Source organism: Heloderma suspectum, chromosome 4 (genome assembly GCF_057233095.1).
Source record: "Heloderma suspectum isolate Gila_16-S chromosome 4, 16-S_ref, whole genome shotgun sequence".
Lineage (NCBI taxonomy): Eukaryota > Metazoa > Chordata > Lepidosauria > Squamata > Helodermatidae > Heloderma > Heloderma suspectum.
In genome coordinates, this window is record NC_139461.1 from 253613957 (window position 1) to 253625901 (window position 11945).

Here is an 11945-nt window from a genome sequence, read left to right on the forward strand (position 1 = left end):
GGAAATGGCTCTGTAATGCATGCTTTTTCCAGTTTGCATGGGCTATGGAACCTAATGCTGTTTTTATCCTTTCCTTTGAAGCCACTGGTTGTGTAAATCCAGAAGTTCAGAATGGAAAAGTAACACTATCTAAAGCGGTAGGCACAATTACAGTCCAGTGTAACCCTGGCTACATACTCAAGGGCAACCGTACGATTCAGTGCGCATCTGACAGGACATGGGACTCTCCTCTGCCCATTTGTGTCAGGGGTATGTATTACTACAGCTTTGGTTGGAGTTCATCCCTCTGTGAAGGGCAGAATGCTGGTTCCATTTCTTTGGTACTTCCTCAGAGTTTCCATCATGAATGAAAATACAGAAATGTCTTATGAAATCTTGCATGTATTCGAAAAAAGAAAAGAAATAGAGTGGCTTAGGAATTCTTGCTTACTTCTCTGTAACCTCTGTGGTTGTTCCATAGAGTGGGCCAAAGAGAATAAACCAATGAGTCTTTCTACTCTCCGATGCCAACCACCCCCGTATGTCCAAAATGGGACTCATAACAACCAGGAAACAGCAGTCTTTACTAGTGGGATGTTTGTGAAGTACACCTGTGAGCCTGGCTACAATCTTACTGGACAGGCAACTATTTATTGCACAGATTCTGGAACGTGGAGTCCTCCTGCCCCTCACTGTGAAGGTACATTTCTTACTCATTGGCACTCATAGTTATTTTCACACTGCACAAAGCATGAAAACAGCCCTCTGAAGATCAACCTGTGACCTGACAATTCAGAGAACTGCCATTTTTAAAAAAGGTCAGCACCTCTGAATCCAGACCAGGTATACTGCTTCTCACCCTGGAGACTCAGTTTAGCTTTGATGGGTGTTAGGAGGTGCTTCCATAGGCAGAACTGGGGTGGACGAGATAGGAGGAGCTATGGATGGTGGAGTCCAGGGCACCCGAGATGGGGAATGGCTTGGTGGGTTGGCGGAACCTTTGGCACCTCCATGTTTTGGAGGCACTAGTTTCTGCCCTTGCCTCAGGGCTTTATTACATACCTCTAGGATTTAGAAAGGACAGGAAGGCCTGGCGTGCTATGGTCCATGGGGTCACGAAGAGTCGGACACGACTGAACGACTGAACAACAACAACAGGATTTAGATAAAGTGAGAGAGAATGTTCACAGTTGTTCCTTCCCCTGATGTTAATACCACAGCTTTAGGTCAGTTCTTAAATTAGAAGAGAGAGTAAAAGTGAGAGTGTACTGTTTTGAAAGTTCCTCTTAATTTTCGTACTTCCTATGTCTGTAAAGTGAATAAAAATTTGGTCTGAATGGCATGTTTGGTTTTGAAATGTCAGTCTTCTCCCACTTTCTGTTCCACATCTGTTCAGAAAAGGTGTCACCTCCCCACAAAGCAAAAGTGTAATTTGGGGAAATCATGTGTACCATTGACTGAACTTTCTGCATCAGGAGATGTTTCTTAGAGTTTTATTGTAAACCCATTAACTTGATTAACATGTTGTGAAATTATTCTGCAAAGGAAGTGTATTTGCAGACCACTTCCTTGCCAAGAGCACAAAGCTTGTTTTTTCTCAAGGCCCCGTGTGATGTTTCCACTCCGTGTGTGTGTGTGTGTGTGTGCGCGCATGTGTGTATTTTCCTTTGTAGGCATGCATTACCATTTAAAAGTACTGAGCCTTTAATGTACGATGGGTAATAAGCTTGGGGATCAATAGGTTTTTGGATACTCACTTTAAAGATATTAATGGCCAAGCTACATGTGACATAGGAGTTTTGTGATTGGAAGTTCTGATGTCTTTCGCTTTTACAAAAGACAGCTACATCCAGCTGCTGTATAATGGCCATGAGGGTTTACCCCATGAACTCCCCTCCCCCCCGCTGCTGTGAGCTGTATGGGAGAAAACCTATAGTATTCATGAGGCAGTACTATGTATGCAACAATGTATCCTCTACTTGCACAATGAGGGCACCTCTTGTATTTTGTTCTATGATGTAAATGACCACCAGGGATATGATAGAGAAGAAAACAAATTGCTTATGCTAGAAATAATACTGTAGAACTTTGTGCTAGTGAAGATAATAGAATTTTCATCAAGAATTGCTCATTTAAATATTGTGCCCATCAATTATTAGAAGCTTGTTTTGAAAGAAGGATGACATTCACAGTTTTGCTTAAGTATTACAGTGTCACCTTTATTCCCATTGTTTTTGGTTTAGTAAGTTTTGCTATTGAAATATATGAGAAGTTATACTTATCACCATGACTACTGGATATTTATTATGAATTAACAAAGCTTAGTTGACTTTTTAAAAGTTCTTTTGCAGTTATACATTGTCCGCTACCAGCAATACTAAACACCTGAGGCAGGGAAGTGTCAGGGTGGACACTGAGCCCATAGAATCCCAGAGTAGTTCTGATTCGGAGGAAGAGCAGTCGCTCCTGGGAGAGGAGCGCGCCCCTTTTTCCCAGGGCCCGCAGCTGACAGAGATTCCTCCCACCAACATTCCTAGATGAGAAAGCAGTCCAGGGAGTGACCCAGCACAGATAGCAGACTGGGTGGATGCGCAGCGCAGACGCAGAGCGGCGCCAAATGGAGGGCGCGGAAAGGAGGCGTCGCGCCCGGTTGGCGCTCAAAGAACGGTTGCGCCCAGAGGATCCAAGGGAAAAGGGGAGGGATTCTCCCTAGTCCTTATATTCAGGGGTCTGCCAGTAATTGCCTTTAAAACGGGGACCAACTGTTCCAACTTAGGGCATAGGGATGCTGCTGCTCAGATCTAGTTGCTACCTGTAGAGTTGTTACGTTATAAAAGAAGAATAAAGCTTTGAAAAGAATCCCTTTGTCTGTGTCTGGACTTGGCTACTGGATTAGACTGAGAGAGCCCTCCAAGGAGCCCTTGACAGGAAGCATGCTAGCCCTACCCCCTCTGTCATTGCCCTCTACTCATGGAGGGCAACATTCTGAACAGGAGAGCCTCTTATATCTGTGGAAGCTCTCCGTGTGATTTTGAACACTGATTTTCAAGCATTCTCAATCATGTGGAGAGTCTCCACAGATACAGATGAACACCACAATGGAGAGCGGAGGGCCTAACGTACACTCCCGCCTCGCGTTTTTAATCTCCCCAGTTTAGGAATGCCTGAATACAGCTGCAGTTGTTGTAAAATGGCTACTAGTCTTGATGGCTATGTGCTACCTCCAGTAGCAGAGGCAGTGAGCCTATGAACACCGGTTGCTGGGGGATATGGGTGGGAGGGTGCTGTTGCACTCATGTCCTACTTGTGGGTTCCTGGTTGACAGCTGGTTGGCCATTGTGTGAACAGAATGCTGGACTAAATGGACCCTTGGTCTGATCCAGCATGGCTGTTCTGTTAGTATGTAGTTAGGCCCTACCCCATGCTACCAAAACGGGTCTGGGTTTGAAACTTGCTGCCCCCAGTAAAATAGCAGGTATGAACAATGTTAATGTGTAAAGCGGGGTCAGGCAACTTGTAGGCTAAAACATTTGGAGGGCCACAAATTGCCCAGCCTTGGTCTAGAGAATGTGAAAAAAGATACAGTTAGGGCCAGAAATATTGGAACAAGGATAACTGTTTTGGCAGTTGGCCTCTGTACACCACCACATTGAAGGTGAAAGGAAACACACCCAGATGGGAGCGAAGTCAGGACTTCCAGCTGTAATTCAAGGGGTTTGACAAAAGTGGGGCACTAACCATTCAGGAAGGCCAGCCAGTGGCATACACATACCCCCGTCATTGGTGGCTCATAAGTAATGGAACAAATGGCTGACAAGCAGCTGCATGGCCAGGTGTGGCCTGTTTTCTGGGTACCCCATGACCAATCAAGCAGATAAAAGGCCTGGAGGTGGTTCTATTTGCATTTGGTAGCTGTTCACTGGAACTCCCAACATGAGGTCCAAAGAGGTGTCCATGCGAGTGAAGGAGGCCATCATTAGGCTGAGGAAACAAAATAACCTATCAGAGAGATAGCAAAAACAGTGGGAGCGGCCAACACAACAGTTTGGAACATCCTGAAAAAGAAGGAATTAACTGGCAAGCTCAGCAACAGCAAAAGGCCTAGAAGACCACGGAAGACAACTGAAGTGGATGACCGCAGAATTCTGCTCATGGTGAAGAGGAACCCTTTCACAACATCTAGCCAGGTCAAGAACGCTCTTGAGGAGGTAGGCATGTCATTGTCAACATCTACAGTTAAGAGACGGCTTTATGAATGTAAATACAGAGGCGTCACACAACAAGGTGCAAACCACTGGTAACGCTCAAGAACAGACAGGCCAGATTAGCCTTTGCCAGCAAACACCTAAAAAAGCCTGCCCAGTTCTAGAATAAGGTTCTTTGGACTGATGAAACCAAGATTAACTTGTACCACAATGATGGGAAGAGAAAAGTATGGAGAAGGAAAGGAACAGCTCATGATCCAAAGCATACCACATCATCTGTCAAACATGGTGGAGGCAGTGTTATGGCATGGGCATGTATGGCTGCCAATGGAACCGGGACAATGGTTTTTATTGATGACCTGACTGCTGATAAAAGCAGAAGGACGAATTCCGAAGCGTATAGGGCTATACTTACTGCTCAGATTCAGCCGAATGCTGCCAAACTGATAGGACGCCGCTTCATATTACAGATGGAGAATGACCCAAAACATACAGCAAAAGCTACCCAAGAGTTTCTCAAGGCAAAGAAGTGGGATGTTCTTCAATGACCAAGTCAGTCTCCTGATCTCCACCCAATAGAGCATGCTTTTTACTTACTGAAGACAAGACTGAAGGCACAAAGACCCACAAACAAGCAGCAGCTGAAGGCAGCTGCAGTAAAGGCCTGGCAAAGCATCTCGAGGGAGGAAACTCAGCATTTGGTCATGTCCATGGGTTCCAGACTTCAGGCAGTCATTGACTGCAAAGGATTTTTATCCAGGTATTAAAGGCGATCCTTAAGTTTAAAATGATGTTGGTTTGTTCTATTACTAATAAGCCACCAACGATGGGTGTGTGTGTATGCCACTGGTTGTCCTTCTTGAATGGTTAGTGCCCCACTTTTGTCAAACCCCTTGAATTACAGCTGAAAGTCCTGACTCGGCTCCCATCTGGGTGTGTTTCCTTTCAACTTCAGTGTGGTGGTGTACAGAGGCCAACTGCCAAAACAGTTATCCTTGTTCCAATATTTCTGGCCCTGACTGTACATGTTCTGCAACTTTTCCAAATCTCCTTTCATTTAATAATTAATTAGTCTTCCACCATAACCATTTCGTTTTCCAATCAGAAGGCTGTAACTTTAAGTTATCAAAAAGGTATTTGTAAGGGTATTTGTGGCTAATTCTCACCATCACCACATATATCTGATAGGCCTTTTTGTCACCTTTGATTTTCAGCAGTCGGCTGCATCCTCCCACAGATTTCTGGTAGCAAGACTACAAAAACAGAAACCATGATTCAGGTTGGAGTTAATGTGACTCTGGAGTGTGAGGACGGTTATGCCTTGACAGGTAGTCCTCATATTCAGTGTCAGCATGGTTTCACTTGGAATCCTCCTGTGTCAGCTTGTAAACCAGGTGAGCAGAGAACAAACAGAAAGAAAACCTATCTGGAGTTGAGATAGAAATTTAATTTCATGGAAGGATCTGTACTGATGGTAAGATGCTTTAGACCCCCTCCCACCAGTGCATGAATGACCAACCTGTGACACGAGTGCCACATACAGCAAGGGAATGTGTGGCCCTCTAGATGCTGTTGGACTGCAACTCTTACCAGCCCTAGCCAGCATAACCAATGGAGAGGGATGATGGGAGTTGGGGCCCAACCACATCTGAAGCATGTTCCATTTACCTGGCTTGCTGCATGCCTGGATAGGGAAGACCTGTAGGCCTAAATCCTGCCTGTACTGTGCTACTGCATGGTCCATAACTAAATAGGCTAGAGGCAAACTGACACCAAGACACTGAGGAAAATGGAGAGACTATATACATCCTGTAGCTGCATTATTTCTTACCAATATTGTAGACTTCGCTTAATGATCACTTGCCAGAAAGGCTGGCCAGCAGTAATTTAGTGATTACAAACTAAACATATTAACATAGCTAAATGGTATATTAACAGAGCATTAATCAATTGATTGGTGTGAGAGTACTCATGCATATATCTATGGACATGTATTTAAGATTCCTCAGGGTAGTTTTTAAGATGATATCATTTGCTTAATTCATTAACAGTTATGGATTTAACTGTTAAACTTTCCAGAATATTCCCTTTGTTGAGATACTCTGATTCAGCTGATAAATCGAATACATTTCCTAATTTTAAAACATGACTGTGCTGAAAGCTTTTAATCAAATCCATTGCAAAACAGCTCATTATTATTGTTTTATTTCCCAAATTAGGCTTCTATGTTTCTGCTCCCATAGGCTATGGTAAGTAATTTCAAGAAAATCCCATTAGATCTTTGATAAATGTAAGATAATACAACCTCATAAACATTAATAAGGTTAATGGAGCAATCCTCTCGTTAGGGGCGGAGGACTCTGACATGAAAGCCTCTGAAGACCTTACAACCCTGCCAGGCTCATGCTATATAGTGTACAGTAACATGAGCAGCTTTATAATCTGTGCTAATCAAACTGAGTCTCTTCTAATGGGGCATATCTCTCCAGACTATGGATGAGGCAATCCCAGTCTCATCTCTTTACCCCAGTAGATGAAAACTTTTAAAACAAAACACTAATAGAAAGTGCCTACCCTCAATCAGACCTTGGGCATGACCCCTTTACTCAGAACTGATTGACACAGGTTTACATCATTTTAAAAAAATTCTTCCTTCACATAGCAATGGCTATATTCCTCAAAGGAAGGTAGGATTAAAAAAAAAATGTTTAAGGAATAGGGTATGTGAAGGAGCACATTTGGGACCATTCCAGTTGGCCCATCATAGCAGGAGATTGTTTCTGTTCCCTCCTTTCATTACATATCCCCTGAAAGATAAATGTGTTCAAAATTTGTAATATATTTTTATCCCACCCTTCTCCGAAGGAACTCAGAAAGGCATTATATCCTCACAATAACCCAGTGAGGTAGGTTAGAGAGAATAATTTGCTCAAAGATGTTCAGCGAGCATAACAGCTAACAAACCCAACACTGTAGCCCTACCACACTGACATTCACATGAGGAATGTAGAGGTGTAAGATCAGTGTCATCAGCGTCTTACATATTTGAAACGTGCAGTTATAGAAGCTGCCCTAGGTTTCTATTTGTGTGTTTTTTTAAAGCTGGGATGAGTTTAGATGGCCACTTTGTTTAGTTTTAAACTTTTCTGACAAGTACATTCAAAACATGTCAAAAGCAGAAATGTTACAGTACATTATGTCCCTTTGAGTCTGATCGTAAACAGATTTCCCCCCCCCCCTGAATTATACAGTGGAACTTCCCAATAGATATGCTTAGGATTTTAACCCTTTTGTTAAGTGAATTATAGCATTTTAATTGTTAGATAACATTCATGTTGTTTGGTTTGTGTATGTTATTGTTAGCCGCTTTGGAATTCCTTTTTGAGGGACAAGCAGGATACAACCATTGAAATGAAATTGTTATTTGGTTTCAACAGGATCTCTGGCTGGTGTCGTGGCGCTTTTGGTTATTTCTGGTGGTATATGCATGATAGTTTTCAAGCGGAACAAAGTGTAAGGCACTTTCCTTCCTTTATGTTATTTGCAGCTTGGTCTTTTGAGTCATTGAGCAAATACAGCAGCTCATAGAAGTAAGTGCCCCAACACCTGTGTAAAGGCTCAACAACCATCTTTAAGCTGTACCAGGATCCTAATCTTTAGCACAGATGCAAATGTTTTCTTTGCCTTCTGTATTTGCAGGATGGACATGGGGCTAGAACTTGTGTTATAAAGAAAACGAGATTTTTAAAGTAAATTTTATCCTGCTTTTTAAATGGAATGATCACATCTTAGTAGCATTCTTATTTACGTTATTAGGGGAGGTCTTGACAATAGTCTTAAAAATAACATCTTCTCACACTGATATTTTTCAGCACCTATGAAAATGAATGCATTTATTATGGCATAGTCTTTAGAGTCCACCATCAGATTTTCCATTTTCTTATACTGTAATTAAGTGAATATGGGCTAAATCTTTAAAATTGTTTTCTTTAAAATGTAAGGAGTAAATAAAATCCCCACAAACAGCTCTATTAACAAAGCTCCATCCTTCTGGCTTGCCAAAACTTCAGATTTCTGTAATTTCATACTGGCCTTTCAGTAGCTCTAAGAAATCTACAACTCTAAGAAGTGGGGCTGTGCACCAGTTCGGCCCAAAGCCTGAGCTCCAAGTTGAAGTGAGGTGCTTCGGGCCATTTTGGGTCACCTCCGAGGTGAGGTGGAGGGCCCCCGAAATGAAGCGAGTCACTCTGAAAGCGCTTCGGCGCAATCCGGAAGCTCAGCTGCCCCGCCCCCAGGTCCTTACCTGGGTCGTGTTGATGCATGCCAGCAATCATCTTGTTGTTCTGGAGGGGGGAGCCATTTTTAAATGGTGACTCCCTGTATTTCCAGAAATAAAGGGAGCCGCCATTTTAAAAATGGCTTCCTCCTTCCAGAACAAGATGGCTGCTGGCACACATCCAGAGGGACTAGGAGCTTGCAGTGGCTCCCCTGATGGCACCAGCAGAGGCAGCTCCCCCGGCGCGGGCTCTCCCAGCAGTGGCGGCTGCCCCTGGCAGCGCCTGTTCCCCCAGCGGAACAAGGGCCCAGGTAAACTGCTGGGGGCTGGGTGGTGTATTGAAGAGGAACTGAAGTGGGATTCAGATGTCCAAATCCTGCTTCAACTTCGTAGTAGCCCCGAATCAGCACAAGCCGAATCTGGCCTGCCTTGGAAGTCCTGAAGAGGCCTATGAATCAGATCAGGGAGTCCATGCACAACCCTGCTAAGAAGTGATAGTTAGCAGCCACGCTATCCAAATTCCACATTCTCCAAGATAATGAGGAATGGGGGTAGCAGTTACGAGGACCTGAGGAAAGTGCATTTAACTTCTGTTTGTGCTGATTCTCCCTTGAAAATCCCCTCTGGATCTGTTTTAAGTTAGGGGAGGGGACTGCCTAGAGAGGGAAACTTGCAAAGAATAACTGCCTGGCAAAGAAAGGTTAAGCACCTCTTTCAACTTCTCACATCTGATCTGCATATGCCCTCAGTCCTATATTAGCATTATGCAGGAAACTTATTAGGAACCCCGTACTTCCTTTAACATGTCTTGTTTGGCTCCAAGGATGCCATAATTTTCAAAGAGAGACATCCCCCCTCCAGCATTAGTTGCTTTGAGAAAGGCAATAAAGTGGTACAAGTTTAAGCTTTCCTGTGACCCTCAATGAGAAATGCTGAGATTCTGTTCCCAGCATTTGTTAGGGCGATCCTTCAAATTGCAACTCAAAACAAAACTAGCTGTGATGCCAAAGTACTTTTATTTCCAGATTTTATGAGGCTGCCCAGAAATACTGGAAATAAATGATTTTATGGATCAAAAATATTATTGGACAAAGTAACCCATTGATGCCTATTATTATTTTGCTTTTATTTATTTATTAAATTTATTAATTGCCCATCTGGCTGGTCACCCAGCTTGTTTGCTTTGCTTGGATATATTAAATCTGAAAAGTCAGTTAGTTCTCCATTTCTTAATTATGGGAAGGATCTTACTGGCTACCCACTGGACACAAGACCATCTGCCAAATACAGACATGCAGAAATGTAAAAATTACATTATTACATCATTGATCTATTTTAAGCAACTTTGGGAAGGGGAAATTAAATCCAGTGAAACTTTGTTGATACAGTGGAACCCATTTATTTCATATTGTAAGAGGACAATGCCACTTGAAAATGTTCACCAGGAGGTACTACCTATGGTTTGAGATCGACTTATATTGAATATAGATATTTGATATATATACTGCTTGATGGAATGATTGATTTGTGCCTTTTTATATATTTATACGGTTGGTTCCAGAGTGTCCCTTCCATGAATGGAAGGACTCCTTCCATTCACGGAAGGGTCCGATATCCAGTGGAGGCTCCCACTGGAGGAGGGGGGGGCAATTTTTGCTCCTTCCCCTTGCAGGCCCCCTCCCATCCCACCTCCCACACTACACTAGAGAGCTAAAAGGGGAAGGAGGCTTCAGAGAAAATCACATACACCCTTCCTTCAGCAGAAGCAGGCCCTAAGCAGAGTTCTATTGACAGGAACTCTGGATTCAAGCCATTTAAAAAATGCACCTGATTGTATTTCTTTAAATCCTAAACCCACCTGCTTGATTCTTTAATATTGTTTTCTCCCTATTCCTTCAGTAAATATACCGTTGCAAAGAGAAAAATATATATGAATCCAGACAGTGAAGTAGAATCACCTTCCGGCATACCACTCTGAAAAAAGGCTTCATTTTTACAGCACAAGGTAATTTCATTCACACAATTTTGTTCAAATTGAAAAATGTTCTAGTTATATGACAAAAAGTAACCATGAATCCAATATAATATTTAGTGCATATATAATTGTAGACTGGGCATGTGCTTGAGCAATGACTCCCCTTCTCCACTGAGGAGAAGACCTTTGTTGGTTACTTTTGCAATTTTAGATAACTAGCTGAGGACTGGAGTTTGTATCAATCTCTGAATTTCTAAAATATATTGGCCCTGGTCCAGAGATAGCTGCATGCAGTGCTTGGGAGTAATTTGGATTCCTCATTATCATTTCTACATATAGCTTCTGCTTAAAGAAATTAACACATTAACTTCCTAAGGATGAAATAATGCAAATTCACCGTAAACGAATGAGTACTACTGTAGCTGTTAAATCTTATCTAAAAAGAAGTGACAATAACTGGGTGAACAGAAGTCAGCAAGTATATACTGGCTTTTTTGGACTAGTTATTGCAATCTATGCCTAGAAATTGAATAAAAATCTGAAACATTTCTCTAAAAATAAAAGTTTGTATTCATATTTTGATCTTTAATTGCTTTTTTCTCCTGCAGGTGGAAATTTCCTTTGCCAGTGATCCTCCGTTTTGCTTTTAATTGTCTTCATGCATAGCCATATGTCTCAGAGCCCTACCCATTTCATGTATATAACTAATGATCCTGTTTTCTCCTGCTACCTTTAATGTAATAAACAGGTTCCTATTTCTCCAGAAAAGTTGAGCCTATAGATGTGTGTAATAATCTCCTGGGCAATATGCTGAATGAATGACTTTGTCTATGAAAGATAGAACTGTTATATAAAAAAATGTTAAAATCCATTGTGATCAGATTAGTTATTGTACAATGGAGAAAATAAATATTTTTATATACTACCATGGATAAATTGTTTATTTAATTGATTTATTTAACCATATTTAGAAAATATCTCTAAGTGGTTGGATTTGAACTCTGTATTGGATTTGAATGGATGGGAGAAACCCCTCTTCCTTTTTCTTGGTGGAAAAGTGTTTATGAACCAATGAAACTCAGTGAGACAACATTTTTCTATCATCAATAATGTCAGTATTGGTTGCAAAAACTTTTATACTGCCATATGCTGTAATAACTAAGTGACTAAGGGCACAATCCTATGTATGTTTAGACAGAAGAAAGTCCTACAACTCCCAGCATTGGATACATAAGATTGCACCTTAAACAGCATTTCTGTGTCTCGGTCAAATTACAAACATCTACATTCATCCTTAAGTATTAATTGCACAGATGACATCAACAGCTCCTGGTTTTCAGAACTCTCCATGGAGGAGACTGTTGAAGGCAGTGGGGAAACAGTGATGTAAGAAGTCCTTTTCCCATCCCTCTTGTTGCCTCACTGAGCCCATAGTGGTGGCAGTCCACCCCTGCCCCAGAAGTGTACTATAGAGAGCCAAGCCACATAACTCAAGACGTTGGTGTCCAGA

At 42.1% G+C, this 11945-nt stretch overlaps 1 protein-coding gene across 1 annotated transcript in view; it reads left to right on the forward strand.

The window, feature by feature from the left end:
• CR1 (complement C3b/C4b receptor 1 (Knops blood group)) overlaps positions 1-11366 on the forward strand; it is a 126751-nt gene extending 115385 nt beyond the window's left edge. Inside the window, exons 54-60 of the mRNA XM_084853355.1 lie at positions 82-249; positions 461-679; positions 5399-5578; positions 6404-6433; positions 7622-7697; positions 10360-10465; positions 11044-11366. Coding sequence (XP_084709481.1) covers positions 82-249; positions 461-679; positions 5399-5578; positions 6404-6433; positions 7622-7697; positions 10360-10438 — 752 coding nt within the window. The 3' untranslated portion in view covers positions 10439-10465; positions 11044-11366. The remainder of the gene's footprint in view (positions 1-81; positions 250-460; positions 680-5398; positions 5579-6403; positions 6434-7621; positions 7698-10359; positions 10466-11043) is intronic.
• Positions 11367-11945: the final 579 nt, after the last annotated feature.